A 27,846-nucleotide genomic window follows, 5' to 3' on the forward strand; every position below is an offset into this window, starting at 1 on the left:
AAAGAATGAAAGGAGGAAAAAATCAATCATGCCTGACAGCATCCTCGTATACATTAACAGTCAGAAAAAAGATTGATTAAAAGAAGCCTTTTCTGCATTTATTTCATCTAGTATATAGTAAAAAAATTATTACAATTTAAAATAACATATGCTAAGGTGTTTAAAAAGTATTCATACCTGTGATTCCGAACTGAATTTTCAGCATCACATTGAGCGTCACATTCTTCAGAAATCATTATAAGATACAAAAAGATACAAAAAAAGTTTGACAACAAGCAGGAAATTTTCATGGGCCAATGACATCACCACATTGAAATGGTCTATACATTTTGATACATACAAAAAACTGTTGTATTAAACAGTCAAATTGATTTTTTTTTTAAAAAATGATAACCAAACCTCAATAGAAAGATAATAAATTTCAGTTAAAATGAGGTATTGCAAAATAAATAATAAAATAAAAATAAAAAATTAATTGCAAACTACAAAATTTCAAGTAAATTTTATATATTATACACACAAACATATTCACCAATTAACTTGTTTAAGAGTGATAATTAATACATTTCTATTTAAAAAAATAATAGTTTTAAACTTTTTCATCAGTCCTAAAATATAAAGCGTATCAGTTTCCTTAACTATGAAGCTGGAGACAAAATGTTTTCAAAATAGATTATTACAAGTATTACTACTAATAATAATTAAGTAACCTCTATTAACGACCATAAAAGAACAGCAAATGGCCCTTTTAGAATGTTTTGAAAGGATCGTGTGACACTAAAGACTTGTAATGATTTAGAAAATTCAGCTTTGAACCACAGTAATGAATTTTATTTGAAAATACATTCAATAAGAAACCAACTTTATAATAAAAAATACTTTTTACAACAGGCTTCTTTTAAAAGCATTTAAAAACCTTACTCATCCCAAATGTTTGACTGGTAATGACTTTTATTCCTAATGTCATTTTAAATCTTCATCCCAGCCTCTATTTTTGATTAAGTCTTCAGCTCTTTCTAAAGCAACAGGTGTTATGAAGAGCTCTGTGATCTTTATCTTGGGGTTTTGGCTTATCATCTTGGGTCTTCGATTCACGTTTTGATGTTTAGCAGATGTTTGTTTTTATCTGCTGCAGCTTTAACAGCCTCTTCAGTAGTGCTCTGCGGCACTAGAATAGAAACAACACTGTTATAAGCAGCAGTTTGCAATGATAAACTAGATTGTCATGATGCCATTAGTCATTTGTACTCACTGAAAAAGACTCTAAATCAACCAGGAAATTCAGTGTAGAGAAGTCCATACGACAGACCACTGTTGATATGACCAGTATGCCAGCATGCACTGAATTGGTAACACAGGTCCAGTATGATCTCTAGAGCCACCTTTGCTTGTACCCAAAATATCCTCCATCGCTGCGCCAGACACAGTTGTCAGAAATCTCTGAGCAGTTCATGCCGGTCCTGCCAGTCAAACCCTGCTGTCTGTCTGTTTCTTTTTAACATGGACTCGAGGCTCTGGCAGGAAGCCCTGTTTTTAGCAGGCGCCTGTCAAAACGTTTCACAATCCAGAAATGTGCATTAGCAGTCATGGAGAATGGCCTAAAGTGAAAGACTAATGGACAGCTAATGGTCATGTGATACACTAACCCTAATGCTTCTGATTTGTTCACATCAGCACAATGCATCTGACATGGCTCTCATTTTTCATGAGCCTATTTGCTCAATATTAAGCAGTGGTGAAAAAGTACTGAAGAATCATACTTAAGATACCTTTAAAAATGTAGTGCAAGTAGAGTAAAAGCATCTGTTGTAAATATTACTCTGAGTAAAAAGTAGACATTTCAAAAGTACTCAAGGACACCGAGTATTACGCTGTAAAAAGCTGATGTGTTTACATATTATTTGTGTAAATTGTGGATGTGTGAAAACATAACATTCTGTGTGCATTTGGTTACTGCCCAGCAGGCACACAATGTCATAAAAAGTTAATATTAGGTTAGATTTAGGTTGTGATTTCAGGTGACCAAGATTCAGTGTCTAGGTAGCGTCCAAGGACAATGCTATTTTGTTGTCCGATAACATTGATTTTAGGTTGTGTTAAAAAGTAACCAAAATTCGACGTTGAGCCAACATCTTAAACCAACGTCACATTTACATCAAATACTGACATTTATTTGTCCAAAATCAACCAAAATCATTTCAATCAAAATTATTCAACCAAAATCCAGTGTCGGATAGACGCTATAGTGGTACGTCTAGACAACGCCAAACTGTAACATCATTAGATGACGCTGGTATTTGGTTGCTTTTAGTTTGGACGTTGGACATTGACGTGGGCCTGACGTTGGGTTTTGACGCAACACGATTTTTTTTTCCAAACAAAATGCAACGTCTCCACAACGTTGAGGTACAGTGTCAATCTGACTTCATGCAGACGTCCTGTGCCTGCTGGGTGTTTAAGGCAATTTCGGTCATCTTCTCATCAGTGCCTTGCAGTCTCTAGATCTTGGAAACACTTTTAATGCTTCCAGACAGTTTGCTGCAATTATAAAACGCCCATGTCTTGAGGTAGTTCATTATGATGTGATTTACCTTTAATGTGTGATTTGATTGGACAGGAAACACAGGACTGATTTTTCTAATCCCCATAAACAATAAAAAATAAAGTAGTCATTTCAGGTTGAAGGAAAGTAGTGGAGTAAAAGCACAGATAAAATGTACTCAAGAGAAAGTAAAAGTATACATTATAAAACGCTACTTAGTAAAATACAATTTCTGAGAAAAACTACTCAATTACAGTACTTTGAGTATTTGTAATTTGTTTCTTTACACCACTGATATTAAGAAATTCCAGAGTTTCTAAATAAATATATATTTGTTTATAGTAGTTTTGAGAAAACACAATGCAATGTTTTAACTTTAGAAGAGTAACGATGTCATTATTTGCTGGAATAACCTTAAAACATTACCAATTACTATTTTTTAAACCAAGATAAGCAAAAGAAAGAACAATCTGTAAGTGACTATGCTTTATATGAAATTTGACCTCTATAGAATACAACACATTTTTACATTGTCCATAAACAGATACTTAGTAAATCCGGAACATTTTAAAGTGGTTCCAATTTTACATAGCTGTATTTTACACTCTCTCACACACACACACACGCACATAGTTGAGGTCAAAGTTATTAGCCCTCCTGTGGATTTAGTGGACTTTTTCAAATATTTCCCAACTGACGTCTATAGTGCAAGGATTTTTGTCACAGTATTTCCTATAAAAAATACTTATTTTCAAATGTTTAAGAACATTATTAGCCCCAGGGTATTCACGTGGTCTTAAAAGTCTTAACATTTAAACAGAAAATTGTAAAGATTCTTGAAAAATCTTAATTCATTTTAAACGTGTCTTAATTTTCCATTGTTCATGTAAAGTTACCCAATCAGGCCAACACTTTAATACAGTATATTTACCAACAATACAGCTCAATAAAACTTGTAACAAAACTCTATTTACAACTCGGTTCCTCACAACAACAATTATAGGTTCTCCATGTATATATAGACCATATTCGGTGAGGACACTGACCTGGACAGACATGCATTTAGTTAATTATAGCTTTTAAAGCTTATCAAAGAAAAGTATATATGGTTTTCTTGTTTTAACACAATATTTAAGTATTATTCAAGTAATACTATTTTTAATGGGTTAGGGTTAGTCAAAAAATGCATACATAATGGTCTTTAAAAGGTCTTTAAAAATCTTAAATTTGACTTGGTGAAACCTGCAGAAACCCTGAGCCCCCTTAAGCAATATTTTTTTTTCAGATTGTCTATAGAACAAACCACTGTTATACAATGACTTGCAGAGTAACTCTAACTTGCCTAATTAACCTAGTAAAGCCTTACAATGTCACTTTAAGCTGAATACTAGCATCTTTAAAAATATCTAGGGAAATATTATTTACTGTCATTATGGCAAAAATAAAAAAATCAGTTATTAGAAATGAGTTATTAAAACTATTATGTTTAGAAATGTGCTGAAAAAATCTGCTCTCCGTTAAACAGAAATTGGGGGAAAAATATACAGGGGGGCTAATAATTCTGACTTCAACTGTATACAACAATTTTACATTACTGATCTCTAAAACATGTTATGTATAAACTCCTATAAAAAGTAATCTCTCTCTCATATTGCCTGTTTTGACAGTCAAAGGCATTGAGGGAGCGATGGCTGTTGGACGGAGCGCCATCCAGTGGAGAAGACGAGGCACAGAAACAACTACAAGAGGACGAAGCCAAGACCAAACTGCTGGAGGAGACCATCCTCAGGTTAACACCAGCCACTGGATTTTTACATCTCCTCATACAAACAATCTAGAGATAATTCACTTTTAACTTTTTATTTTTTCACAGACTAGAACAGGAAATCGACGAGCTTGAAACTGGTGTGCCTTTGAATAAAGGAGAAAAACAGGGCAATGAAAATGTAAGATATCGTCTTTGCTCATTGGGATTTTTAACCATGAATAAGTCTATTGAAGGTTTTACTGACAATCAAAGTAATGCATTTCTACCCATTTCTGCTAGGCACCTGATGGTCCACTGAAGGGTGAGCGTCTGAATATTTTGTATGTTTTATTATTATTTGATAAAAGTTTGTAAGGCAATACTTCTCATCAGTTTATAAACAATTATTTTCATTCTGTGAGTATTCAAATTATGTTTTGAAAAATGGATACTTGACTCAAAAAGGAAAATTCATTGATTTACTCATCCTGGTGTTATTTCAATGCCATATTTCTTTTATATTATTCACCAACTACTGGACAGTTATGAGTAGGCCCACACGGAATCTGCGCGCGCAGAATTCCGCAGATTTTCCGCAGAATTAGTAGATTTCTGCAGGTTTTTAGCCTATCATTAATTCTGTTTATTTACTTGAGTAAATGCGTAAATCTGAATTTATTTAGTTTTTATTCAGTAATTTATTACTTTTTATTTAATATATTAAGGTCTTAGTTATGATACTCCGCTGGATACTCCCAAAATAATTCCGCAGAAATCCGCAGATTTTTACTAAAATTCTCCGCAGAAATAGCAAAAAAACGTCCGCAGATTCGGTCTGGCCCTGGTTATGAGCCAGTTATAAGTTTAAAATGCTTGATCTGCTCAAAACGTCCCTACACTGTAAAAAACTCCTGGTTGCCTTCAGTTTTAAGCTGAACAAATTAACCTTATGAGTCCATTGAACTTTATATAATGTTAAACATACTTAAAACAGCCTTCGCAACTTATCAAATTAAATTAGAACATGATAAACTTAGTTTAATAAGTTACAATGATCTAAAACATATGCTTTCAGGATTATTTGATCATATTATTTTTTTACAGTGTAGCATTATTTGTTAATGCTTAATTTAAAAGATAAAAACGATAACTTTTTTGTTGATACAAACATGAAGCAGACATGTTTACTCGGATAAGATTAACCAAGCTTAACCAAGTTTGTGGCTTTGTTTTTAGCAGTTCATTGGCTCTGCTTGTTTGTGACCTGATTTGCATTGCACATTGTCTGTTAGATCACTCAAAACTTTCCACTCCCATATGAGCTTTTATATAGGCTTCCGCTCTCATGCTTATTTGCTCTGTTTAATATATCTGGCCCAAAGTTGTCTGTTTTTATGTCTGCTACTACTGCTTTGAGTTGCATTGCAAATCTGATGGTATTAAAAGAATGTGTGCTTTGGTAGAAGTCTTATGTGAAGATGTAGAAAGTGGGCTTTTTTGGTGGGAGTAAAGGTGGATTTTAAAATATATTATGTAGGTCTTGATATTTTACACATGGCATCAATACAATAAATTGTTTGTTTGATGTAATTTGATTGTTGTATTTATCCATAATATTCTATCGTTACATTCCTAGTGCTAACAGAGTCTCATAAACAAACAGTCATGTACAGAAAAACTAAAATCTCATATGATAAAATCTCATCTCCTGATAACGATATATACACACTTACCAGCCACTTTATTCGGTACACCTTACTAGTACCGGGTTGAACCCCCTTTGCCTTTAGAACTGCCTTAATCCTTCATGACATGGATTCAGCAAGGTACTGGAAATATTCCTCAGAGATTTTTGTTCATATTAACATGATGGCATCATGCAGTTGCTGCAGATTTGTCGGCTGCACATCCATGATGTGAATCTCCCATTTCACCACATCATAAAGGTGCTCTATTGGATTGAGATCTGGTGACTGTGGAGGCCATTTTATTACAGTGAACTTATTGTCAAGTTCAAGAAACTGGTCTGAGATTATTTGCGCTTTATGACATGGTGTGTTATACTGCTGAAAGTAGCCATCAGAAGATGGGTACACTGTGGTCATAAAGGTATGGACATGGTGAGCGACAATGCTCAGGTAGGCTGTGGTGTTGACACGATGCTCTATTGGTGCTTATGGGCAAAAGTGTGCCAAGAAAACATCCCCCATGAACCATTAATACAAGGCAGAATGGATCCATGCTTTCATATTGTTGTCGGCCAATTCTGACACTACCATTTGAATGTCGCAGCAGGTTGTAATGATTTTGAACTGCAGCAGATCGTCTTGCGTGCAGACCATGTCTACATACCTAAAGGCATTGAGTTGCTGCCATGAGGTTGGCTGATTAGAAATTGGACAGGTGTACCTAATAAAGTGGCTGGTTAGTGTATATACTCGTATTTCTCTTTATTTAGAACTTCTGGGCAAATGTGTGTTTGCATATATTAATAAAATATAAAACAATCTTTAAAAAATAATGATTACACGTCCAACATAAAACAATTCAAATATATATTAAATTAAATGCAAAATGTAAACATTGTACTTTCAAGTGTGCAACTATCTTATGATGCTGTTATACATGTTTGCATCCCTGTAATGCTGTGTAATATTGCACTCATATAAATTATGAAAATGTATTACTGTAAACAATGCATTTTGTGACACCACACAAAATATTGATAGAGCATAATATGAAACAATAGACTTTTTGATTTGTCCTCATTATATATATATATATCTCGTCAAATTGAACAGCTCTATGTTAAACAATACATTAACTTAAAACCCCAGAACACGTAGAACTTTTTAATTATCATTATGCGGTCCACGAAAAAAAACAAAAAAACAGCGTGCAGTATTCAGGGTTTGTACGGGTGCTGAAAATTATACAAAATGCTGGAATTTTAATCTTCTGTTTTCAAGGTCTGAAAAGTGCTTAGATTTTGGATAAAGTGCTTGAAATTATAATTGTGTTTAATAATTAACTATTGAAATAAATTAAAATAAAAAAAAATCTCCTTGTTTTTGCATAAAATGAAAATGAAAGGAGTCTGCCTGTATAGTGCACGTCTGCCTTTATAGTGTGATCTGGCAGTCTCTTTGTTTTATTTGCGCCCTTTAAAATTAAAATAACTAAATTTAAAATATAAGTTGATACATTTAAAATGCAAATAAATGACAATTAAAAGAGTAAAAATGATAGTAATTTATTGCTGGGCTTGACCATAAAAAAATCCTTAGAACAATATACTAATTAGCATGTATTATACAATAATATAATGTAAATGCAGGGTGTGAATTATACGTTGATGGTCAGGAGGGTCAAGTTTTTTGGTTATTTTCAGTAATATGTCTTGTTGAACCAAATTTATATATTTAATTCAATTACATCTATTTTTTTCATTAAACTTGTTATTATGTTATCAGTGTTTTGAAGGATATTGAGTGGTTCTCAATGACATTTGTGAATAAACAGTGACAGTTTTGCTTTCCTACACCCATAAATGGATGACCATGAAAGACTGCATGTATATACAGACACCTTTTTTAAATATACATGTTTTGTGAACACTTACACTGTCTGTTGATGCTCTACATTTGCTGGTTTCAAACTGATTAAATAATATTTTTGACACAAACATGCATTCACAATGGTATGATCCATTATAGGGGTCAAATGCATATTGAAGTTATCTATCATTTACATTTAATTATTAGTAATATTTCAGATACAGATCAGAACAAACAATTTCTTAACTATTAAAGGGCAGACTTCCATACATCTAGTTTTGATGTCCTTCAGGGGGGATCGTGTTAATTAAGGGGGTCAGACCCCCCACCCCCCCCACCCTGCTGAAATTTGCACCCTGTGTAAATATGTAATTTGCCACACTTGAAAAGTGCTGGAAAAGTTTGAAAACGCATCAGGAAAGTGCTTAAAATTGACTTTTAAGATTTAAGAACCCTGAGCATTATATTGACAATACTTTTTTTTAATACTTAATAGCACCTCCCTGAAAGAATTTTAAAAGCTTAATATTTGGAAGTAGCCATTATTGACTTGTGCATTACTTAATGTGCCTCGTTCTCTGTCCCCAGCAGTAGAGAATGGCATACAGCAGCCCAGCCCAGATCAAAACAGCAAGAAACAGATCACCGGCATTGAGGCCAAACTGCAGTGCACAAACCCCGACGCGGCCATTGAGAACGCCAGCGCTGAGCATCCCATAACCATGGTCTTCATGGGCTACAAGAACGTGGAGGACGAGGCCGAGACAAAGAAGACGCTGGGCATCGAGGAAACAGTAAAAGCTGAATTCGTGGTCATCGAGGATGGCGAGAGCAAAGCAGGAAACGAAGGGGCCAAAAACGACCAGGCTCCACCAAACGGCAGCGCCTCCAGTCCTGACAAAGCTGACGCCAAGAAGGAGGAGTCGAAAGAAGAGGCCAATTCGAAAGAAAAGCAGCCCTGCAAGTGCTGCACAGTCATGTAACCCTCGAAATGTAGACTCTGACCCCCCTGACCATAACGCAACAATGAAGAAGTATACCCCGTATACTGACGATTAACTTTTGTTGTCTAGTATGTATTTCTTTTTTTATTTCTATTAATATTTTTCTATATTTCTTGTCTTGACATTTATATATCTATATATACATATATTTTCATTATGTAATCTTATGAAGTCCAGTATTTTGCTCGTCGAAGAACAGAAAAATGAGGACCACAACTGACTCCACTTTAGACAACACCACGGTTTTAAAGAACATTTTTGTGGCCCTCGCCCTTATTTTTGTTTTAAGAAAGATAAGATAAACGTCTCGATATATAAAATGAACTAGCTATTTATCTCCCGTATACATTTGTGTTTTAAGATATTACTTTATTACTGAGAAGAAATGACTATATTGATATTACGATGTTATGCTTTTAATATATATTTTGAGCCTTCTGTTTTAATATTTCTTTTGTGGTTTTTGCCAAATCATCTCAGACCACTGTGAACACTGGTACATGTGTAGTCTTTGTCCACGATCACACGTTATTATGCATTACACTTCATAGTAGCCCGATACGTTTGTAAATACGATCCAGTTATTTATGACTGTTCATGCTATGGTAGAACACATTTAGTCATGTTGTTTAAAATAGGACACGTTAATTACCCCAGATCTCCATCATAATCACAGCAAATATCCGCTTTAACAGTACATCACTTTTTATAGCTGAATAATATTTATAAGATAACCCAATTTTTTTTTCCTGCAGTACATCAAAGATAACATTGTTAGATATAATAGTAATCAATGCCTCATATTGCATATATGTAGCCCATACTGTTAAAATGCATTTTTACTGTATGCAAAATATATCTTTATAATAATTTTTTTGTTGTTGGGGGGAGAATGCATTATTTAAAGGTTTTTGATGTTAATTCACGATTCCCTCAACTAAACGAGTCCAGGAATCTAGTTTCAACATTCAGGCGTTTGATTCATAACAATGAATCATTCATTAGTGTTAATTCGAGTTGAAAAGTCTGGGGTCTAAAACACATTTCTCATTCCAAGACCACTAGCTTTGTAAATGTAGTTTTGCCGTCTTTAAGATATTTCGATTTGACTTATTATTTCATTTTGTGTAAGACAGTATGTGTTGTGGATTATGTCATGAGTTATAGGTGCTTATTGGTATGGCCAATGCCTGTTATGGTCCAAGTGTTTAAATCAGGAACAATAAATAAGAAAAAAAAAAGTTTGTTTACAACTGCGTATTGGTAATTCTTTTGGTAATTATACTTTCCCCTCCAGCAATCATTAATGTCTGACACTGCTGCAAATGGCAGTCATTTGGAAAATGAATAGTTTAGATTACCGCAGGGACTAAATGTGAGCGTACGGCATGTCTGATGATGCTGTCTTTTCCAGAAAGTGCTTCTGTGAAAAGAGAACTGGGAATTACTTTCAGTTTTACTCTGACATTATTGTTTGAGATGTAATGACTGTCACAATCACAAAAATAATATTTAAAAGAAACTCATGTGGGCCATGGAATACATTCTAATGTGTAAAGGTTGCCATCTGCAGGCTAAAACATGGCGTAGTTACCTGTGTGCCGGCAGTTTATAGTCTAAAGCAGTGGTTCTCAAAGTGGGGGTCGGGACCCCTCGAGGGGTCGCGGGGCAATGAAGGGGGGTCGCCTGGTGATTTCCAAAAATCTATTTATTTTTATTAAACCATAAGAATTAACATATTTTATCCATAACTATACTGAAATTAAAAATAGTCGTTTATAGTTACTATATACTATATAGTTACTATAGTAGTTTATAGTTACTAGTTCTATTGGATTGCGACCCCTGGGGTAATTAAATTATATTAAAGGCAGCAATAGCGTCAGATGCATTTTGATTTTATTACATCAGGTTATACTTTCTGGCACATTTAAAGCACTGACACAAATTTAATTGGTGTGTTTGCTTCATTGCATGCAAGGTTTTTGTATTTATAACCACCTCAGAGGATATTGGGGGTCGCGAGTCACTGGCATTGTTATTTTGGGGGTCGCGGGCTGAAAAGTTTGGGAACCCCTGGTCTAAAGCTGTTATGCTCTACCATGGTATTTTTATTTTTAGAGATGATGTCATAATTTTGAACACTTTAATAAGTGAGGCCTTGAAAACAGCCCTCCTATTAAACTTTTTATTCACAGTGCTAATTTTAGAGACAGTTTTCAGTAAAGTGATTGAGTAGCAAATTTTGGTAAATTAGGTCAACTTTTGCCCCTTTATCTCAATGACAAAACATGAATATTTAAAAAAAAAAAATTATTTTAGAATAAAAATATTTGTAATTTACTCACCATTGTGTTGTTCCAGCAAAACAAATGAAGAGGTTCTGAAAAATGTAGGTAAACTAACCTACTGAGAGTATGTTAAAATATAATTGTGTGTGTGTTCCAAGTCTGAACAAATACAATTAGATTATTTGGGTAAACTGTCCCTTTAATTCAGGGGTTTTATTTCTTTATAAGGGACCCTACTCCCCAGAAACGACCATCATCCTACTGTTCAGCCATATGACGATCATATTTTGTTGCAATAATTACCGAAGCTTTGATCATGATAAACACAATTATCACATATTGACATGTTGCAAAATAGAGATAGTTTATAACAAAGTATAGTTTTTTTAATATAAAAAAAAATTCCTTCCATTTATGTAGCACTTTTCTGGACACTCAAAGTACTTTACACATTTTTGGGGGGAATCTCCTCCTCCACCACTAGCATGCAGCATCCACCTGCCATATTGCACCAGACCGCCCACCACATACTAGCTGATTGGTGCAGAGGAGACCAATTATGACATGGGATGGATTAGTAGACTTAATATCTCATCCAAAAGCACTCACTGAGCAGTATTGAGCCCCCATCAATATACTTAGGCATTAGGACACACGCAGACCATAAGTTGAGCGCCCCCTGGTGGTCCTGCTTACACCACTTCCAGCAGCAACCTAACTTTCCCATGTGGTCTCCCATCCAGGTACTGACCAGGCCCAGCCTTGCTTAGCTTCAGTGGGCAGTCATGTGAGAGTTGCAGAGAGTTACTTTATTATACGTTTAATCATAATTCTATTTATTCTAAGTGCAGATGGATCGTATATGAAAATAGGTTACTGCATTAACGTCAGCAGTGAAAAACAGCCTACTTGTCTCCAGTGTATAACAGTACAGTTTATGATGATAAGAGTTTTTTTTAATACCGGATCTGCATGTTACTAGTTTCTTAAAATAAAACAGATATGTTTTAAATATGTTTTGAACAATAAGACGTTAACATCATCTAAATCAGAACATTTTTAAAAATCACCCCAGGAAGATAATGTTTTTTTTTTTTTTTTTTTTTTTTTTCAGTTTTGGTGGGGGTGGGTGGGTATTAATGCTCACATCTCTAGAGTAAAGAAAGGAAGAAGGTTTATGAGATTATGCAAGAGCTGAATGTGAGCTACGTCTTGGTAATCTTTGGTGGATTGACCAGATATTTATCTGATCACATTAATAAATTCCTGTGGATGTGCGTATTAGTGGAAGCACAGACACAGGGAGGCACATAAGGGGACATGATTATTACACACCCACCAGGGAGTTTCATGTGGGCTTTGAGGGTTCTCCTGTCCTGCTCAACTGCCTCATGTACAAGATGTGTTTTTATCGCTTCAGACAGGTCTAACCTGCTGGTTGACCAGCCTAATTTTAAAGAGGTTTTGGACATTTCATGGCTGGTCTGGTTTTAGCCATTTACAGTTTGTCTTAACTGGTCAGGCTGAGAGACCAGATGAAAACTAGCTTGACAAGACTATCCAAGCTGGGAGACTAGCCAAAACCAGTTTGACCAGCCTATCTAAGCTGAAAAAAAGGAATTATTATAAAACTAACCAGGCAATAGCCAAAACCCCTTTAAAACCAGGCTGGTCGACCAACTGGAAAAAAAACAACAACCAGTAGGGTAAATTGAAGCCAAGTGTCTTCCTGGTTATGACAGAGTTGTAATGCTGAGATTGGCAATAAGGACTTTGAGTTGGATGTGCAGAAGCTTACTACATAGCACTGGCCTATCAGGATATACAAGGTCAAAGATCTTGACAATCACAGCCTCTCAAGAACGTAAACCCAGAAAGACAAACTCCCACTTTCCTTTAAAACAGTACTGTCTGCGCCCCGTCTCATGATGTGAGGGGAAACTGAATCTTTTTTATACTTCTGTTGTAATTGCTTAAAGGGACATTCTTTTCATACCTTTTTGTTCTTGTTCGGCTTTTTAGAATCCTCAAATGTGATTTTGTCTGAACTGGGGAAGAATAACAAAATATCACCTGAATATGAGGATAATGTTCAAGTATGTTCATGAGCATGTGTGTAATCAGCTGGCCAGATAATTGTTTAATTTGTCTATGAATCAAACAATGATATGGCCAGCTGATTACAGAAATGTCTCAACGATAAAACTGCATGTACGTTTTTATAAAAATTTTAAAGCTGGTTCTAGTCATATTGTTCCAGTTTAATTTAAATCACATTATAATAATTTAACCTTTAACATTAATATTACCTGTTGACATTTTCTCCCTTTTTCAAGGACCCCATAGCAGTTCCTTGTGCCCTCATGATGGTTCCTGGATATCTGACTTTCACACAAAACCTTGTTCAAATTCTTGACAGCTTAGTCCCTTTATTTATCCGGGGTCGCCACAGCGGAATGAACCGCCAACTTATCCAGCACATTTTTACGCAGCGGATGACCTTCCAGCCTCAACGCATTTCTGGGAAACAAAACCATTCATGTACGATATTTAAAATGTGCTAGAATTGGTCTAATAACCTACTGTATTTTTTTCTAGTGACATATTTGATTATTAAAAGGTCTGATAATATGTGCATTACATATAATTGTATGTCTTTCACAGGCAAACCTACTTTGTTAATATGTCATAATAGTGCTGTCGTTTATCCTATTAAGTTACAGCTTAACAAACCGTCACGTAGGTAGCTTGTGTCTGGTTTACTCTTTGCTCGAGATGTGTTGTTGCTCATGTTGGGTTCAAGCTCAGTTCACTCTTCAACTTCATTTCTCATGGTGGAAACGGAGAAAAGTTTTCGCAAACTTTTTCTGACCGCCTTTCCAGATTGACAGCCCTTCTCTCCAACCCCGTTGTCCAAGAACACGTAAGCTCCCGCCCACACTTGCTCCTCCGGGGTCGAACGACCAATCAAAAAGCGACAATCCCCCCTCCGCCATTTTGTAAGGATATAAGAAATACTAGCAGGTCTACCTCCCGTCTACGACAACCTGTAGTTTTGTGTAGTGCCATGGACGGGTAAGTTGAAAACACCATCATTCCAACTATAATATCTATTAAACACACATTTTTCGTTTGCTCATTGGTTTATATCGGTTATTTAATAAATTAAGCACGTTTTAAGTGTCTTAAATGCCGCAAAGTGAAGTGAAAATAGGGATTTTTGACTCGTCTCTGCCGTTCTTAATGTCTCCCGTGCCGGAAGAGACCAAAAAGTTCAACCAAACTGATCAGCAACCTGTTGCAAGTATAGTTTAGTTAATACGGATTCCTTAAAATACAAGCAAGCGGTTTATTTTAACCGTACTTGCAAGCTGAAAATGTCCATTTGGGTTTGTATTGTACCGAAGCGGCAGAACAGCCACTATTTGGCAACCAACGTGTCTCAGTTTCCGCATTGTTGTTGGGTGGCTAGCTAATTACCTGCTAGCCTGCTAAAGCGATGCCAGTTCAACTTTAATCCACCTTTGGTCGTATGTATGCACGTTAAATATGTTCCAGGAATTACTAAGTTACTTTGATGCATGTTTAATTGTACGAATACATTAAGTGGTTTGGGTAAGGACGCGGGGAAGATGTCACTCATTGTTCAGAACAGATCTGCGAAAACTTGAATGTTTGATTTATGTAACGTTTTATTCACCTGTAATTACGATGGTATGATTGAGTCCTGCGCATTGCATTATGCTGTTATAAAAGGTAGCTTGCATCCTCAATAGATGTTTTGCTTGAACATGTCATTTTCATTAGTAGACTAGAAAGCGAGTTGTTAGGCAGATTGACAGGCTTCAGCCTACAATGATAAAGTCAAGAAACTTGTCATGAAGTTTAGCGAGTTTTATTTTTATTTGATCAAAATGACAATATGATTTAACCATGAATTTGAGTAAATGAAAGTACTTTATGCAAATCCTGTGTTTTTATCTTTTGCAGCCGTTTAGAGACTGATCTGTATCCTCTGGGATCCAGTTACGTCACTGAAATAGAGTAAGTTTAGCATTATGCACATTTGTGTAAACTAGTGTATTTGCTTCATTATCATCTGAGTAAACTTTAAGAATTCAAGATAAGCGGTGAAACCTATTGATGCATGTGATTAGGAGGTAGAGTGGCCAAACAGGCTTGCTTTGTTTTCCAGTTTGCCTTTTATATCAGGTTGCATCCTGAAATTCAACTCCTTGTGCAACCGCCAGCTGTAGTTCCGGCTTGTTCTGTTTTGACAATTTTGGTTTTATTATTCACATTTTGTATTATCATATGTTATAGTTTGTCCAATTGGGCTAAAACCCTTTTCTATAGATCATTGGCAGATGTCAGTCTGGATATCCAACTGTATTTTACTATGGGCTAGTGCACTCACAAGTTTTTGTTTGTGATATGTTGTGCTCTTACCCAACAATTATAAATTTTTTGTGCGTTGCTATTTCACGTTGGCTTGGTGATTTCTATTCAATTTCAACATTTTTTAGTTTTTTAGGTCAACAAAGTTAACATTTACTTTATCCTTGATGCATATATTTGTTTTGGTTGTTGGCTTTTTTGTATGATTTTTTTTTTACTTTGTAAAGTTTCTTTTTTTTTGCACATTGTTTTAAAATACAAACTTAGATCAATAACTGTTGCTCAAAAGCATGAATTTGTAAAAGAGATGACGTTAGTTTTTTTTATTTTATTTTAGTCCTTCTTTTTTTGTAATTTCACATATTCCCAAAACAAAATTACAGAAATTATCTGTTCTTCTATTACATGATGGCTTTAAGTATTCCGTGTCTCTTTTGCTGAATTCCCGTAAATTGTAATTAAACAATTTAGAGTGTTTTCTAATGTTTGTTTGTTTGTTTCTTTCTTTTTTTGTAGCAGTGTCCATGATATAACAGTCGGCACAAAGGTATGTAACTTAAACACAAGTGTTTGCCTTGCAAATGTGTGAAGTTGGTTTCCTTTTTGTTTACTGTGAGCATTAAGAAAGAATATTAGTCTGAGTCTAACCTATTTTTAATGGTATTCTACGTGTACTTCCTGAATTGCTGATACTAAGGAAACTGTTGTAAATGGCTGAGCCTGAAATTCTTGTTCCGCCTGCATCTCATCCAGCGACTTTAATTACTGTGGTCAAAGGGCACTTGCTGTTTAACCGATCACTGTGATAAGTGACCCAAAGGTGAAAAGTTGGCCAACACTCAAATCTCGTAATTGTTCTACTGCCAGATCAGAAATCGTCGTCTGGGTGTTTTTAGTTTCTGCTTGTATATATTTTTTTCTCTTTCTCAAATAGTTACACCACAGTGTTATGTGGATACAAAATTGCTATCTTCACACTCATTTGGACGTGTTTGTAAATAGAGACTGCCTGCTATTGTTTCCTCTGATGTCTTTCACGCATATGAGGAGGTGTAGTATATGTAGTCACCGTCTTGTCTGAGTCCAGGCACTAATTACCGTGGCTGGAATGCTGTGGTTGCATTCCTGTCTCCCTGACCCCCTTATTCATCACAGACTGCTCTCACCCGGGAGGCTTGCACTTTGTCAATTCATGTAAACATGTTGGCACCTGCAAGTCTTGAGCTCCTAGAAACCAATGTGGGAGTCATGGTTCAAGGCTTCTTTTTTTTTTCCCCTTCCTCTCTTCTGCTCTTGTCCTAAGCGAGTGCTCAAGCTTCAGTGCCCTGCAGTTAAAAATAGAGAAGGGAAATGCTGGAGTTGGGTGGATGTCTCACTCAAACAATGGATGGTTCAACCAGAGAAGGCGTTCCTGTCATAACTACCCTTTGAAATGTGAAGTTGAAACCTGACTCCCACAGGACTTTGCTTAGAGGAATGTGGCGCTTTTTTTCTTTTGTGGTACAATCTTGATCAAGTGTTTTTTTTTTTTTTTTTTTTTTTTTTCTGTGCACTGCTTATGCTGTAGGCTGCTTATCAAGCCTTAGGGGCTGTGTTTAAGGTAAACTACATCCGGAGTGTGGTAAAGTGCCCTTGAGGCTGTTCGTAGTAGACTTGCTGTCTTTGGTTAACAATACTTTCCTTTGGGCTGGAACAGAACCCACATTGTGGTAATGGTGTAAAGGCTTTGGCTTATCCAGCGCATGTGACTACTTGAGCACAGACTTGCCATTTGAAGTGGTTTATTAAGAGAGTGATGCTGAATGATTTGCTCATTGCTCCATTGGTCAGCCGAGTGGCTCCAGCTTGGCCTTGAGTGAGAGACTTGTTTTAATGTTTTAAGGACACAGCTGCCTCTGTTTGCATTACTCTTTCGTTTGTTCTGCTTTTACTAGCAGTAAACAGTGTAGTGCTCTTGCTTGTACATGCCTAGGTCAAGAATAGTATTATTTAAGGTCTTTTTTCTTTCTTTCTTTCTTTTGTCCGTAAATTATGTCTCTATGGCAGTGGTCACCAAACTTGTTCCTGGAGGGCCAGTGTCCTACAGATTTTAGCTCCAACCCTAATTAAACACGCCTGAACAAGCTAATCAAGGTCTTACTTGGTATACTTGAAACATCCAGCCAGGTGTGTTGAGGCAAGGTTGGAGCTAAACCCTGCAGGGACACCGGCCCTCCAGGACCAGGATTGGTTATTCCTGCTCTATGGTTTTGTAATCAAACTATTTTTAGGCACATGCTAATCTTTACAACATGACTTTCTGCAGTTTCTTGTCTATATAATCCTCAAAGACAAGCTGCCATTCCTCATCCTTAATTTAATCTTTACTTTTATTTGTTTTAATAACAGTAATATTGCTTTTAATTTTTATCCTGCACTTAAGTTGCATCACCGTGTGTTTGTGCACTAGTTTAGAGGTATGTGTTATTAATTAAAGTTTTAAAGCTCTCTTGCTTAAATCACTTTTCAGAGGGGATCCGACGAACTCTTTTCCTCCTGCATATCTAACGGACCATATATAATGAGCTCTGGAGCCGGTAGGTATTTGTTTGTGTAAATGCAGTAACATATTGGCCAAACAGATCTGTAATATATACAAGTAACAAATGTTTTTAAAATACCAAACTGTATTGAAATGGTAATTTCTGAAGGATCTTTTGACACTTGGCTGGTGTAATGGTTTTTGCAAATTCAGCTTTGCCAGAGCAATATTATTGCATTAAAAATATATATTTAAGTTTTTTTTTTAGTGCTGAGCAAAGATTAATCTGATCTGAGATGATTTGACTTAAATGTGTGTGTTATGTATATGTGATGCGTGCACACACGTGCACATACAAAACTATACAAACATTTTGTTACATAAATATTTAAATTTGTATGTAATTTGAATCGTATAAATGTATTTATATAAATATAAATAAACAATTTATCTAATTTATTTTTCCATGTGTATTTGTACATACATGATTTATATACACAGTACACAGTCAAAACACATTTATTTTGGATCTGATTAATTGCAACTAATCTTTCCAGCACTCAATTTGATCTATAAATGTAACTTTTATTATCATGTAAGGTGGCATATGAACTAAAGCAAATCTAAAGTGGCAGTTTATAATGTTAAAATGTTAACCTTCTAGGGCTTACAGGCCACATACATGGATGGCACATTTTAGCTCTTAAGTGGCTATTTAAAATGCTGTAAATGTTTTTGTATTTTGTTACAGACATGGTGTCATCCTGCAATGGTTTTGCAGCATGTGAAATGTCTCAAACACTATTTTTAACTGTCCAAAAAATATATATTTTTTTAATACTCATAATTGAATGTTCAAAAACAGTCAGGAAAAAGTGTTAAGTAAATTCGGACCACGAGTCCACATATGAACTTTTTTTTTTTTTTTTTTTTTCTAAAAATACACTGTCAAAAGATGAAACTTGGGTGTTTATTCTAATAAGGTTCCTAACTGACTTGACCTTTAATTGCATGTGTATGTACTATAAAATCTCCTGATCCCAAACTATTGGACTTAAGTGTAGTAAATAGTATCATGTTTCATGTTGAAGTAAAGGCATTCTCTTTCTCAGCAAATGGGAATGACAGCAAGAAATTCAAAGGGGACATCAGGAGTCCGGGCATTCCTTCACGGGTCATTCATGTGCGCAAACTGCCAAATGATATAAATGAAGCTGAAGTCATTTCTTTGGGGCTTCCCTTTGGCAAAGTGACCAACCTTTTGATGCTGAAAGGAAAGAACCAGGTAGAGTTCACTGCAGCCTTGCGTTTATTTTTATTTTTTCTCAATAAGATTAGCTCATTTTGACATGCATCATTGTGCCTTGCCTTATTGCATTATCTCCTGACAGGCCTTCCTGGAGATGAACACAGAGGAGTCTGCACAGACCATGGTCAGCTACTACTCCTCCGTCACCCCTGTCATTCGCAACCATCCGATCTTCATGCAATATTCCAATCACAAGGAGCTGAAGACTGACAACTCGCCCAACCAAGTCGTGAGTACAAATTACAACACCTTAGACACTCAATCAATGGCAATTACTTGATACAAATGACTCCTTCAAGAGTGATAATGTATACTTGTGCCCTGCCCCTTTAATTCCCATAGAGAGCACAGGCTGCTCTGCAGGCGGTGAATGCGGTCCAGACAGGAGGCATGTCTTTGGCTGCTATTGATGGAGCAGGCATGGGGAGCCAGAGCCCTGTGCTGAGAGTTATTGTAGAAAATCTCTTCTATCCAGTCACTCTTGATGTCCTTCATCAGGTACTGACTGTCCTTCAGAAACCAAATTGAGTGTTTAAATGTTTGCATATTTTATGTCTATGTAATGTTAATAGATTTAATTACTTAATGTTTAATTTATAATGTAAATATATTTTAATGTTGCCATTTAAATTGTTACCATTTTTTTTCCCCATTTAGATCTTTTCAAAGTTTGGCACCGTTTTGAAGATCATAACCTTTACCAAAAACAACCAGTTTCAAGCTCTGGTTCAATACTCAGACGGAATGACTGCTCAGCATGCAAAGCTGGTGAGTGGCACAGTGGATCAATATATGAATGGATGAATGGGCAGCTAAATCCCTTCTGAACCTTGTAATCATTTGGCTTAACATTAAACAGTCTTTAGATGGACAGAACATCTACAATGCCTGCTGTACCCTTCGCATCAGTTTCTCTAAGCTCACCAGCCTGAATGTTAAGTACAACAATGATAAGAGCAGAGACTACACTCGCCCCGACCTGCCAACAGGAGACAGTCAGCCCTCCTTTGATGCACAGACAATGGCAGCAGCCGCCTTGAGTAAATTTGATCTCTTAAATTATTGCTGTAGTTAAATGATATACTTAACATATAAAATAACAAACTGCTTTCTCTCTCTTAGCTGCTCCTGGTATTATCTCTGCATCACCTTATGCTGGAGCTCATGGTTTCCCACAAGCATTTGCTATTCAGCAGGCAGCAGGTCAGTCATGGCTTTAATAGGGTCTTTTTTTTTTTCTTTTTTTTTTTGGCATAATTCACAATGAGTCTGATCTTTAATTGCTGTTCCTTGTACACCTCTAAATCCAACACCAATTTTTTTGTGGGGGCTATGGGATCAGCCTCAACGGCCACTTGCCTTCCACTTGCCTACCTGCTACATCAGTCTTCCGTTCGTTCATTTGCACATTTATTATACATTGAATAAAATGTGAAAGGCCAAACAAAAAGGAAATGGATCTGTGCAATTAATCAATGAGTTGATCTGTAATATCTGCAGTGTGAATGTAACCATATGGCTTGAACCAAAATGGCACCAAAATATTGAATTGTACCAATTTTTAAAACTACCTAACACAATAGTATGGTACCAAAAGGATAAAGATGCACTGCAGAAAGCTGGTTGTGATTTTTGTTTTATGGGGTCATATTTTGGCAACTCTCTGTAATCCAATGTCAGTGCAAAATGACAATGTTGAGGGTTTCACTTTAGGTTCTGTGTGGTGTAATGATGGCTGTTTCCCCCCCCACAGGTCTGTCTCTGCAGGGTATGCCTGCTGGGGCTCTTGCTTCACTCTCTGTTCCTGGTGCTGCGGCAGCCGCTGCTGCAGCAGCTGCTGCTGGACGCCTCGGTCTCTCTGGTCTCACTGCTGCAGGAAACAGTGTCCTGCTGGTCAGCAACCTTAACCCTGAGGTTAGTGCCTTTTTAAAAAATAGCTTAGTCATTTTTAATTGTTAGTTCCTTAGTTTTGTGGTTCTTGTCTAAGCAAGACCAACTCCCTTTCAGTTGCTGAAATTGTAAAAACAGTTGAAAGAAACATGAAATGGATGGCACCTGGTTATGAATTAACAGGATTCTAGTTTGAATAGCTATCATGTAATGTTTTACTACTTGGCAACTCTGATTGTGTGGAGGCTCATTTGATTACTGTACAAACTTGCACATCAACCGTTTCTTAATATTTGTTGACTCTTGTCTGAAGCCATCTGAAGCATTTCATTTCTAGTATTTCTTTAGTGCTGTGAGTATATATTGTTTCTATCTTTCCTGTATTTCATTGTTAATCTTCTCCTTTTTCTTTTTTTATTTCCTTAGTGTTCCTATAGTAAAATGCATTTAATTTAGCAAGTTCTGCTGACTGGAACACTACATTTTTCTTTGTGTATACTGACCTTGTTTTTTTTTTACTTCCTTTTTCTTGTTTCCCTCCCTCCCCATTCCCCTTCCCCTTTTATTATTTTAATACTTTGACCTGGAATCTTTTGCCAACTGACTGTTACACTATTTTAATGCACATTTTTAAACCCCCTACCCAAACAATATTGTTCCTAATTCACCCCAATACTGGATGCATACACATTGTTTATTCTATTGTACAACAAACACACAACAACAACATCCCCCAACCCACCACCACCACCACTACATTGTTGAATATCCTCCTCCTTTACCTCTACCCTTCCCCCACTTTTCCATCATGAACAATATCACCCACCTTCATGATCCTACCACCGTTTTTCGCCATTCCTGTGGAACTGCCTCGCTGTGGACATGTTCAACCTCCACTGTCCTGCCTCCGATCTTTTCCTGTCCCTTCCTCCCTACGCTGCCTTCCTCTGCTGTCTTAAAAGAGCGTTACGCCCCAATGCCTCTTTATTCTTTTCGGTATGTTATCATTGGCATCTCCTTTTTATTACCTTTTTGTTTTTCATATTTTAACTCCATCTAAGATACGTACTTTGATTTGCTGGTTTATGTGAAATGTGGTGTTTTAGACTAAATGCAGCCTTTTTGGGCTCTTATTTGGCAGTTTCTAAATATTTATTGCAAATGGCCAAATTGTAACAATGTGCTCTTTATCAGTTGTTTACTTTAAGCTAATCTTGGCCACTTTATGATCCGATTCCACAGTTCAATTTGATAGCCTGAAATGATTACTGTTTTTTTTATATTGTTAGATGCCATAACTTCTCAACATTATTGGATACTGCATTTAATAGTAGTTAGGTTTATAATTGATTTATCTTTTTTCCATGTATGTTTTGCCAATCATCAGGGCTAAAGTACAAATTTTTCCTAGTTGTAAATTTTTAATGTAATCAGATAATTACTTTTGAAATGAATCATTGCAAAATCAACTTATTTTGTGGATGTTTTAAGTTAAATGTACTAGGTGAGTTAGAGTAGAGGGCTAACATTTAAAAATGTATGTCCATTTCCAGCAGTAATGCATGCCTTAGATGGCCATAAAATAACTTGTATAGATATATCAGTGTAAATGTGATTGGCTGAGATGCCCAGTCATACTCCAGTCCTATTCTCATGTAGCTACTTTAATCTTTTGGTAGGTGTCTATGGTGATGTCATGAGAGTAAAGATCCTGTTTAACAAAAAGGAGAACGCTTTGGTGCAGATGTCTGATGGAACCCAAGCCCAACTAGGTATTTCTCACAGTTTCCATCTTTGCCTTTAGTACATCTCATCCAAGGAGCTTGATTTGCATTCCACACTATCTTGTCCCTTTTAGCCATGAGCCACTTGAATGGGCAGAAGCTGTATGGCAAGGCTTTGCGGGCGACTCTTTCCAAACACACCACGGTGCAGCTGCCGCGTGAAGGCCATGAGGATCAGGGCCTCACCAAGGATTACAGCAACTCTCCTCTTCACCGCTTTAAAAAGCCAGGTTCCAAGAACTACTCCAACATCTTTCCGCCTTCCTCAACTCTCCATCTCTCCAACATCCCGTGAGTCCATTGAACTTGCACAGATCTGTTTGGGAATCCCTAGCAAGACCTTAATTTGCTTGATTTTTGTGGCATGATCTTTTGCAAGGATGCCCAAACTTTTTCTCACAAGAGCCAAAAATCAAACTTTGAGGCTAATGGGCCCAAGGTAAATATAGTTGCCATGGGTAATTTCCTAATTTATTTAATAATGTTTAAAAAAATTAGTAGAAACATTGCTTTATATTAACCAACACAGAATATTTTTTGCATTTTATAATGAACTTATTACAGTCAAAACAAAATCATCTCTTTATAATATTTAAGTGCACTAGATTAGCCTTGACTTGCTTGCTGATGTCACTCTTCATAGTCCTCTATTTATCGAGTTAAAGTATTTCCATTTTACAAACTCCGATTCATTTACATTCAAAACATTTTAATTTCAGTTTGCTTTTTTTGTAGCTCAGCAATAAAGTAAACAAAAAAAAAAAGGTTACGTCAAATTTGAAATGACTATCTGTTAAAGGCATTTGCCCCAACTCTCCATCATTCTCAGATGAGATGGTGGGTCAAATCAAAGGTTGCATTGGGCCTACTTTGAACATCTCTGCTCTATGGTGTTTGATTTAATTCTGCAAAACAATTTAAACGCCGTTAAATCAAATACTCTGAGGTTTGGAACTTTTAGTTAAAACTGACATGGCATTTAATCAAACCAACCAGAACAACCGTATTCAATGCCAATTTTTTTTTTTCTCTTCGCAGTCCTTCTGTCACTGAGGATGATCTCCGAGGTTTGTTTCTGAGTTCAGGAGCTGTGGTTAAGGCCTTCAAATTTTTCCAGTAAGGCTTTCTCCAGATTTGATTTGGACAAATGTAGTGGTGATGAATCTTAGCAGTTTTAAAGCACTGTGTTGATCCTTTCAGGAAAGACCGTAAAATGGCACTCATCCAGCTGGCCTCTGTGGAAGAAGCAATTGAGTCGCTGATCAAGTTTCACAATCATGACCTGGGAGAAAACCATCACCTCAGAGTCTCCTTCTCTAAGTCCACCATCTGATGGAGGTGCTTTTGGTTTCAAGAAGGTGTAAGGACTGTCACTTTAGACCAAACTTTTAAGCCTTCCACAATTTATATCACTGTGGACAAATGTTTTCCACAACACACACTTCATCATTCCTTTTTATTAGATCTATATTCACATATCTATTTCTTTTTGTCATTCCACTTTGAACCAGTAGACAAGAGGAACTCGTCAACCCAAATGTGACTTGGGTTTTAATAGTACCTTTTTCCTCGACGGTTTGTCTCGTAATTTAGTTTATCTTTGGCACACATTGGTTTTGGATCATAGATGCTGCATAGTTTACACTTGTGCCTCTGCGGAAAGCCGCACTCTTTCAGGTTGCACTCAAAGCCTTGTTTCGTTTGTTTGAATCTGATCGGTCCCTGTTTGCCTTTCCACAACAAGCATTTGTGCCTTTACATTGTGCTTGAAGAATATCTTAATTGCCATCATAATTTCATGATGTTTTTGGATTCTTTTGCAAGGCCATTAACCTCAACATACAAAAAAAAAGCTCTGGTGTTGCCAGGTAGTCTGTTTAAATTTGACTATTGAAAACACCAGAATGTTTTCCTGCGAAAGGCAGCAATTTGATTATATACAGGCTTTAGTTTTGTACCTTGCTGTCACAGCTTATTTTGCATATAGTTATTCTATATATATAAATATGTGGTTCTACTCTTTATCTACCGTGTGTAAGAGATATTCTATAATCTATATAGTTTCATTCCATATTGTTTAAAAAAAGAAAAAATATCGCACATTTCTATACTGTATAATCTGTTTGGGCATTGTCCCACTGCACTCTGTGCCTAGATGGTGATAGTCTGTTAAGTTTGGGTACAATTTCTATTTTTTTCCACACTTCCCTATTGCCTTGCTTCTTATGGGTTTTTATCAATAATGAAACTTTGGAACCAAACCAGACTTCACAACCTTTTGATTTTTGTTTTTATAGTAATTCTACGTGTGACAATGAATCAGATTTGTTTTTCTATTTTCTAGAGTTAACAAGTGTAGCTTGTAAACTAGGACCTCCCAGAGATGATTGATTTCGTTTGTTTCTTCTGTAAGGTCTTACGGTCACTTGCCTTTTTTATGTTAAAGAAATTTAGCATTACAGAGTCTTAAGCTCCTGAGTGATACTTTTTGGTGAACCAAGACACCTGTGACAAGACTTTGGGCTGTTTTTGGCACTTCTTTATGTGGGAGGGGGAGGAAATTTTAAGACTTTTAGTCTTTCCTCTGCATCCAGTTTCATGTTGACTGTAACATGAATTTCAATGTTCGGATATTTCTTTTCAGCTTATTTCTGTAATTGATGCTAAAGAAATCTTTCCATGTCAGTTTCTTTTAGCAATCTAACAAAATATTTTGCGGTTGGGTGGGTGGTGTTTTTCTTTTTTTTTTTATTACAGAAGAGTAGCATGATGGACCAAAGCATCTTCATTGTTCTGCCAGACACTTTATAATCTTTCTTATTGAAGTGTATCATACTGTGCAGCAATATTTTTTTGTGAACGACTTTGATTTCAGTGGGTAGTTTAGAGGGCTTATCTGTATATTATTGCCACTTTTGTTTACAAAGAGCAACAAGTCCTTGAAAAGAAAAAAATATTACAAATTCTAAACATTGTGGGCTATTTTTGGTCCTGAAGTATGTGTATCATGATGATTTCTGTTGTCCGAGAACAGAACCTAAAACTAAAGTCTTAAAGTCGCGACAGCTCTTTTGTCTTATCCTACTTTTTTGTTTTTCCAGTATGGATGTAATGTTCAGCAACAGTGGGAGAGGACTACTGTATATAATTATTTGTGTTTTGTACGAGTAATTGCAAATCAACAATTTCTGTCAAACATGTATATTTTGATAAGCTTACAGCAGACATTCAGCTCATTGTAGAGCCTTCCTTTTTTATTACACCATATTAAAGAGATTCCAACATGTCGTCTCTGGACAAGTAATTGCCCTCTTGTAAACATAACCTTCTTCTGATCTAGATGCTCATACTTTTTTTCTGTCTTCAATAAATCTTTCTTTTTCCTGCTTTCACCTATTTTTGTCTTTTATTACTATTTTTAAGTTCTTAAACATCTTTTCATATTCTGTTTGCTGTTTCAGTCATATGCTTAACACTCTTCTCTTTTCAGTTTTCCTGCATTTGGGAAAAGTTTTGTATTTACTAACTTGTTCTCACCATCTATTTGCTTTTAAGATATAGAATGAAGAGAATTTTGATGGAAAATTAAAAAATCTTGTGGAAGCAACCTCAAGTAGCTCAATTAAAAAAAAATTGTTTGAGCTTTAATGGAAAATTGTTTATTAATTATTTGGAGATCTAGTCCTAGACCTTGAAATGTACAATTCATCCCACTGCTTTCCAATTTGATTTGGATATTCTTTTTTTGTGTCAGACGTATTTAGGCGGATTATATATTTGTATGTTTTAAATGTAAGCCCTATGCTAATGCATTACATTTAAGTAAATTGCATGGAGGGTGAGTTGATTAGGTCTTTATAAAGTAGTGCTGCGTCTTGGACAGCAGGTGGCGCACTAGCTCAAGCTTGAAAAGTGGGTCATTCTCAGTATTCAGTTGGGGGTTTTATAGTTGTGGAAAAATAAGTTGCTTTTTATTAAACACAAGTGAAATGCTGTAAGATATTTGAGATTTTAAATTCAAAATATTTGCACTAATTAGAAATATCACAATTCTATTAACTCAAGGTGTTTTTATTTTGATTTTTTATGGATTGTTTTTTTAATCAAGTTTAACTACATTCAGCCCAACTTTTATAAAAAATTTTTCCCACTGATGGAGTGACTCGCTGTGGTCTTGAGAACTTTTCAGTTGCTTGTTTTTTATTTTTATTTTTCTTGTTTCCATCTGCAAAAATATTTTTCTTGCTAATCTGCCTATATCTTCCATCTCTTTCATTTCTTAACGTGGTGCCTCATTTTTGCAGGGTCAGAATTCTGGTTTGCCTCTACTGCACATCCTAGCAATCAAGATGATATACATAAATTATGCAAATGTATTTCACATCCAAATAAATTCAGATCCAAAATTCAGATGTTCACCCCTTTAAGATGATTGCGGCATACAGGACCATAACAACCTGAAGATTGAGTAGGTAAATTTGGCCTGTGAACAATAGTCAACTTTTTGTACTTTATTTTAATTAATTAATTTATTTATTTTTAAATTTCAAATAAGTTGAGCAGTTTTTGCAAAGCATAACTTTATGAATAATTAAATGAAAAAGTATTTCGTTTGACATTACAAATGGCAATTTAGAAATTGCAGTTTGAAGTCATAAATAGCAGAAGCTGTAGTGGAGAGTCCCAGGGAGTGACTGTAGTGACCCCAGTAGACTGCTACCAGCAAACCTTTTTTCACAGCTGAGAGCATTGCGTTATTGAATCAGGTAAAGCAGCTTCTCTACAGCTGTGGTAAATCCATAT

The 27,846-nt window shown here is 35.9% G+C and overlaps 2 protein-coding genes and 1 long non-coding RNA gene across 11 annotated transcripts in view; 2 read left to right on the plus strand and 1 right to left on the minus strand.

The window, feature by feature from the left end:
* Nucleotides 1–10,100, plus strand: part of palm1b (paralemmin 1b) — a 45,629-nt gene extending 35,529 nt beyond the window's left edge. For 2 of the 4 annotated variants that reach the window (XM_087238974.1, XM_087238973.1), the window contains exons 4-7: nt 4,210–4,331; nt 4,416–4,488; nt 4,590–4,611; nt 8,435–9,739. In XM_087238974.1, coding sequence (XP_087095100.1) covers nt 4,210–4,331; nt 4,416–4,488; nt 4,590–4,611; nt 8,435–8,829 — 612 coding nt within the window. In that variant the 3' untranslated portion in view covers nt 8,830–9,739. 4 annotated transcript variants of the gene reach the window in all.
* LOC137487469 (uncharacterized) overlaps nt 1–13,980 on the minus strand; it is an 88,056-nt gene extending 74,076 nt beyond the window's left edge. Inside the window, exons 1-5 of the long non-coding RNA XR_015478513.1 lie at nt 13,816–13,980; nt 13,451–13,661; nt 13,138–13,189; nt 1,253–1,544; nt 950–1,168 (exon numbers count right to left, since the gene is read on the minus strand). This is a non-coding gene — a long non-coding RNA (uncharacterized LOC137487469). The remainder of the gene's footprint in view (nt 1–949; nt 1,169–1,252; nt 1,545–13,137; nt 13,190–13,450; nt 13,662–13,815) is intronic.
* A 196-nt stretch (nt 13,981–14,176) lies between these two features.
* ptbp1a (polypyrimidine tract binding protein 1a) lies at nt 14,177–26,439 on the plus strand. Of its 6 annotated transcripts, none has more exons than XM_087238808.1 (16): nt 14,177–14,671; nt 15,132–15,185; nt 16,056–16,086; nt 18,049–18,115; nt 19,173–19,345; nt 19,452–19,598; nt 19,712–19,867; nt 20,027–20,137; nt 20,229–20,409; nt 20,492–20,572; nt 21,123–21,283; nt 22,222–22,255; nt 22,939–23,031; nt 23,118–23,334; nt 24,082–24,159; nt 24,244–26,439. In XM_087238808.1, exons 4-16 carry the CDS (start codon nt 18,100–18,102, stop codon nt 24,374–24,376), a joined length of 1,581 nt encoding a protein of 526 aa, XP_087094934.1. In that variant the 5' UTR covers nt 14,177–14,671; nt 15,132–15,185; nt 16,056–16,086; nt 18,049–18,099; the 3' UTR covers nt 24,377–26,439.
* The last annotated feature ends 1,407 nt before the right edge of the window (nt 26,440–27,846 follow it).

Source organism: Danio rerio, chromosome 2, assembly GCF_052040795.2.
Source record: "Danio rerio strain M-AB ecotype USA chromosome 2, GRCz13ab, whole genome shotgun sequence".
In the NCBI taxonomy this organism is placed as follows: Eukaryota; Metazoa; Chordata; class Actinopteri; order Cypriniformes; family Danionidae; genus Danio; species Danio rerio.

Coding starts and splice junctions, on each gene's coding strand:
- ptbp1a (XM_087238807.1), top strand. Junction 19,868..20,026: donor CTCTTGATGTCCTTCATCAG/GTACTGACTGTC, acceptor TTCCCCATTTAG/ATCTTTTCAAAGTTTGGCAC. Junction 20,573..21,122: donor TGCTATTCAGCAGGCAGCAG/GTCAGTCATGGC, acceptor CCCCCCCCACAG/GTCTGTCTCTGCAGGGTATG.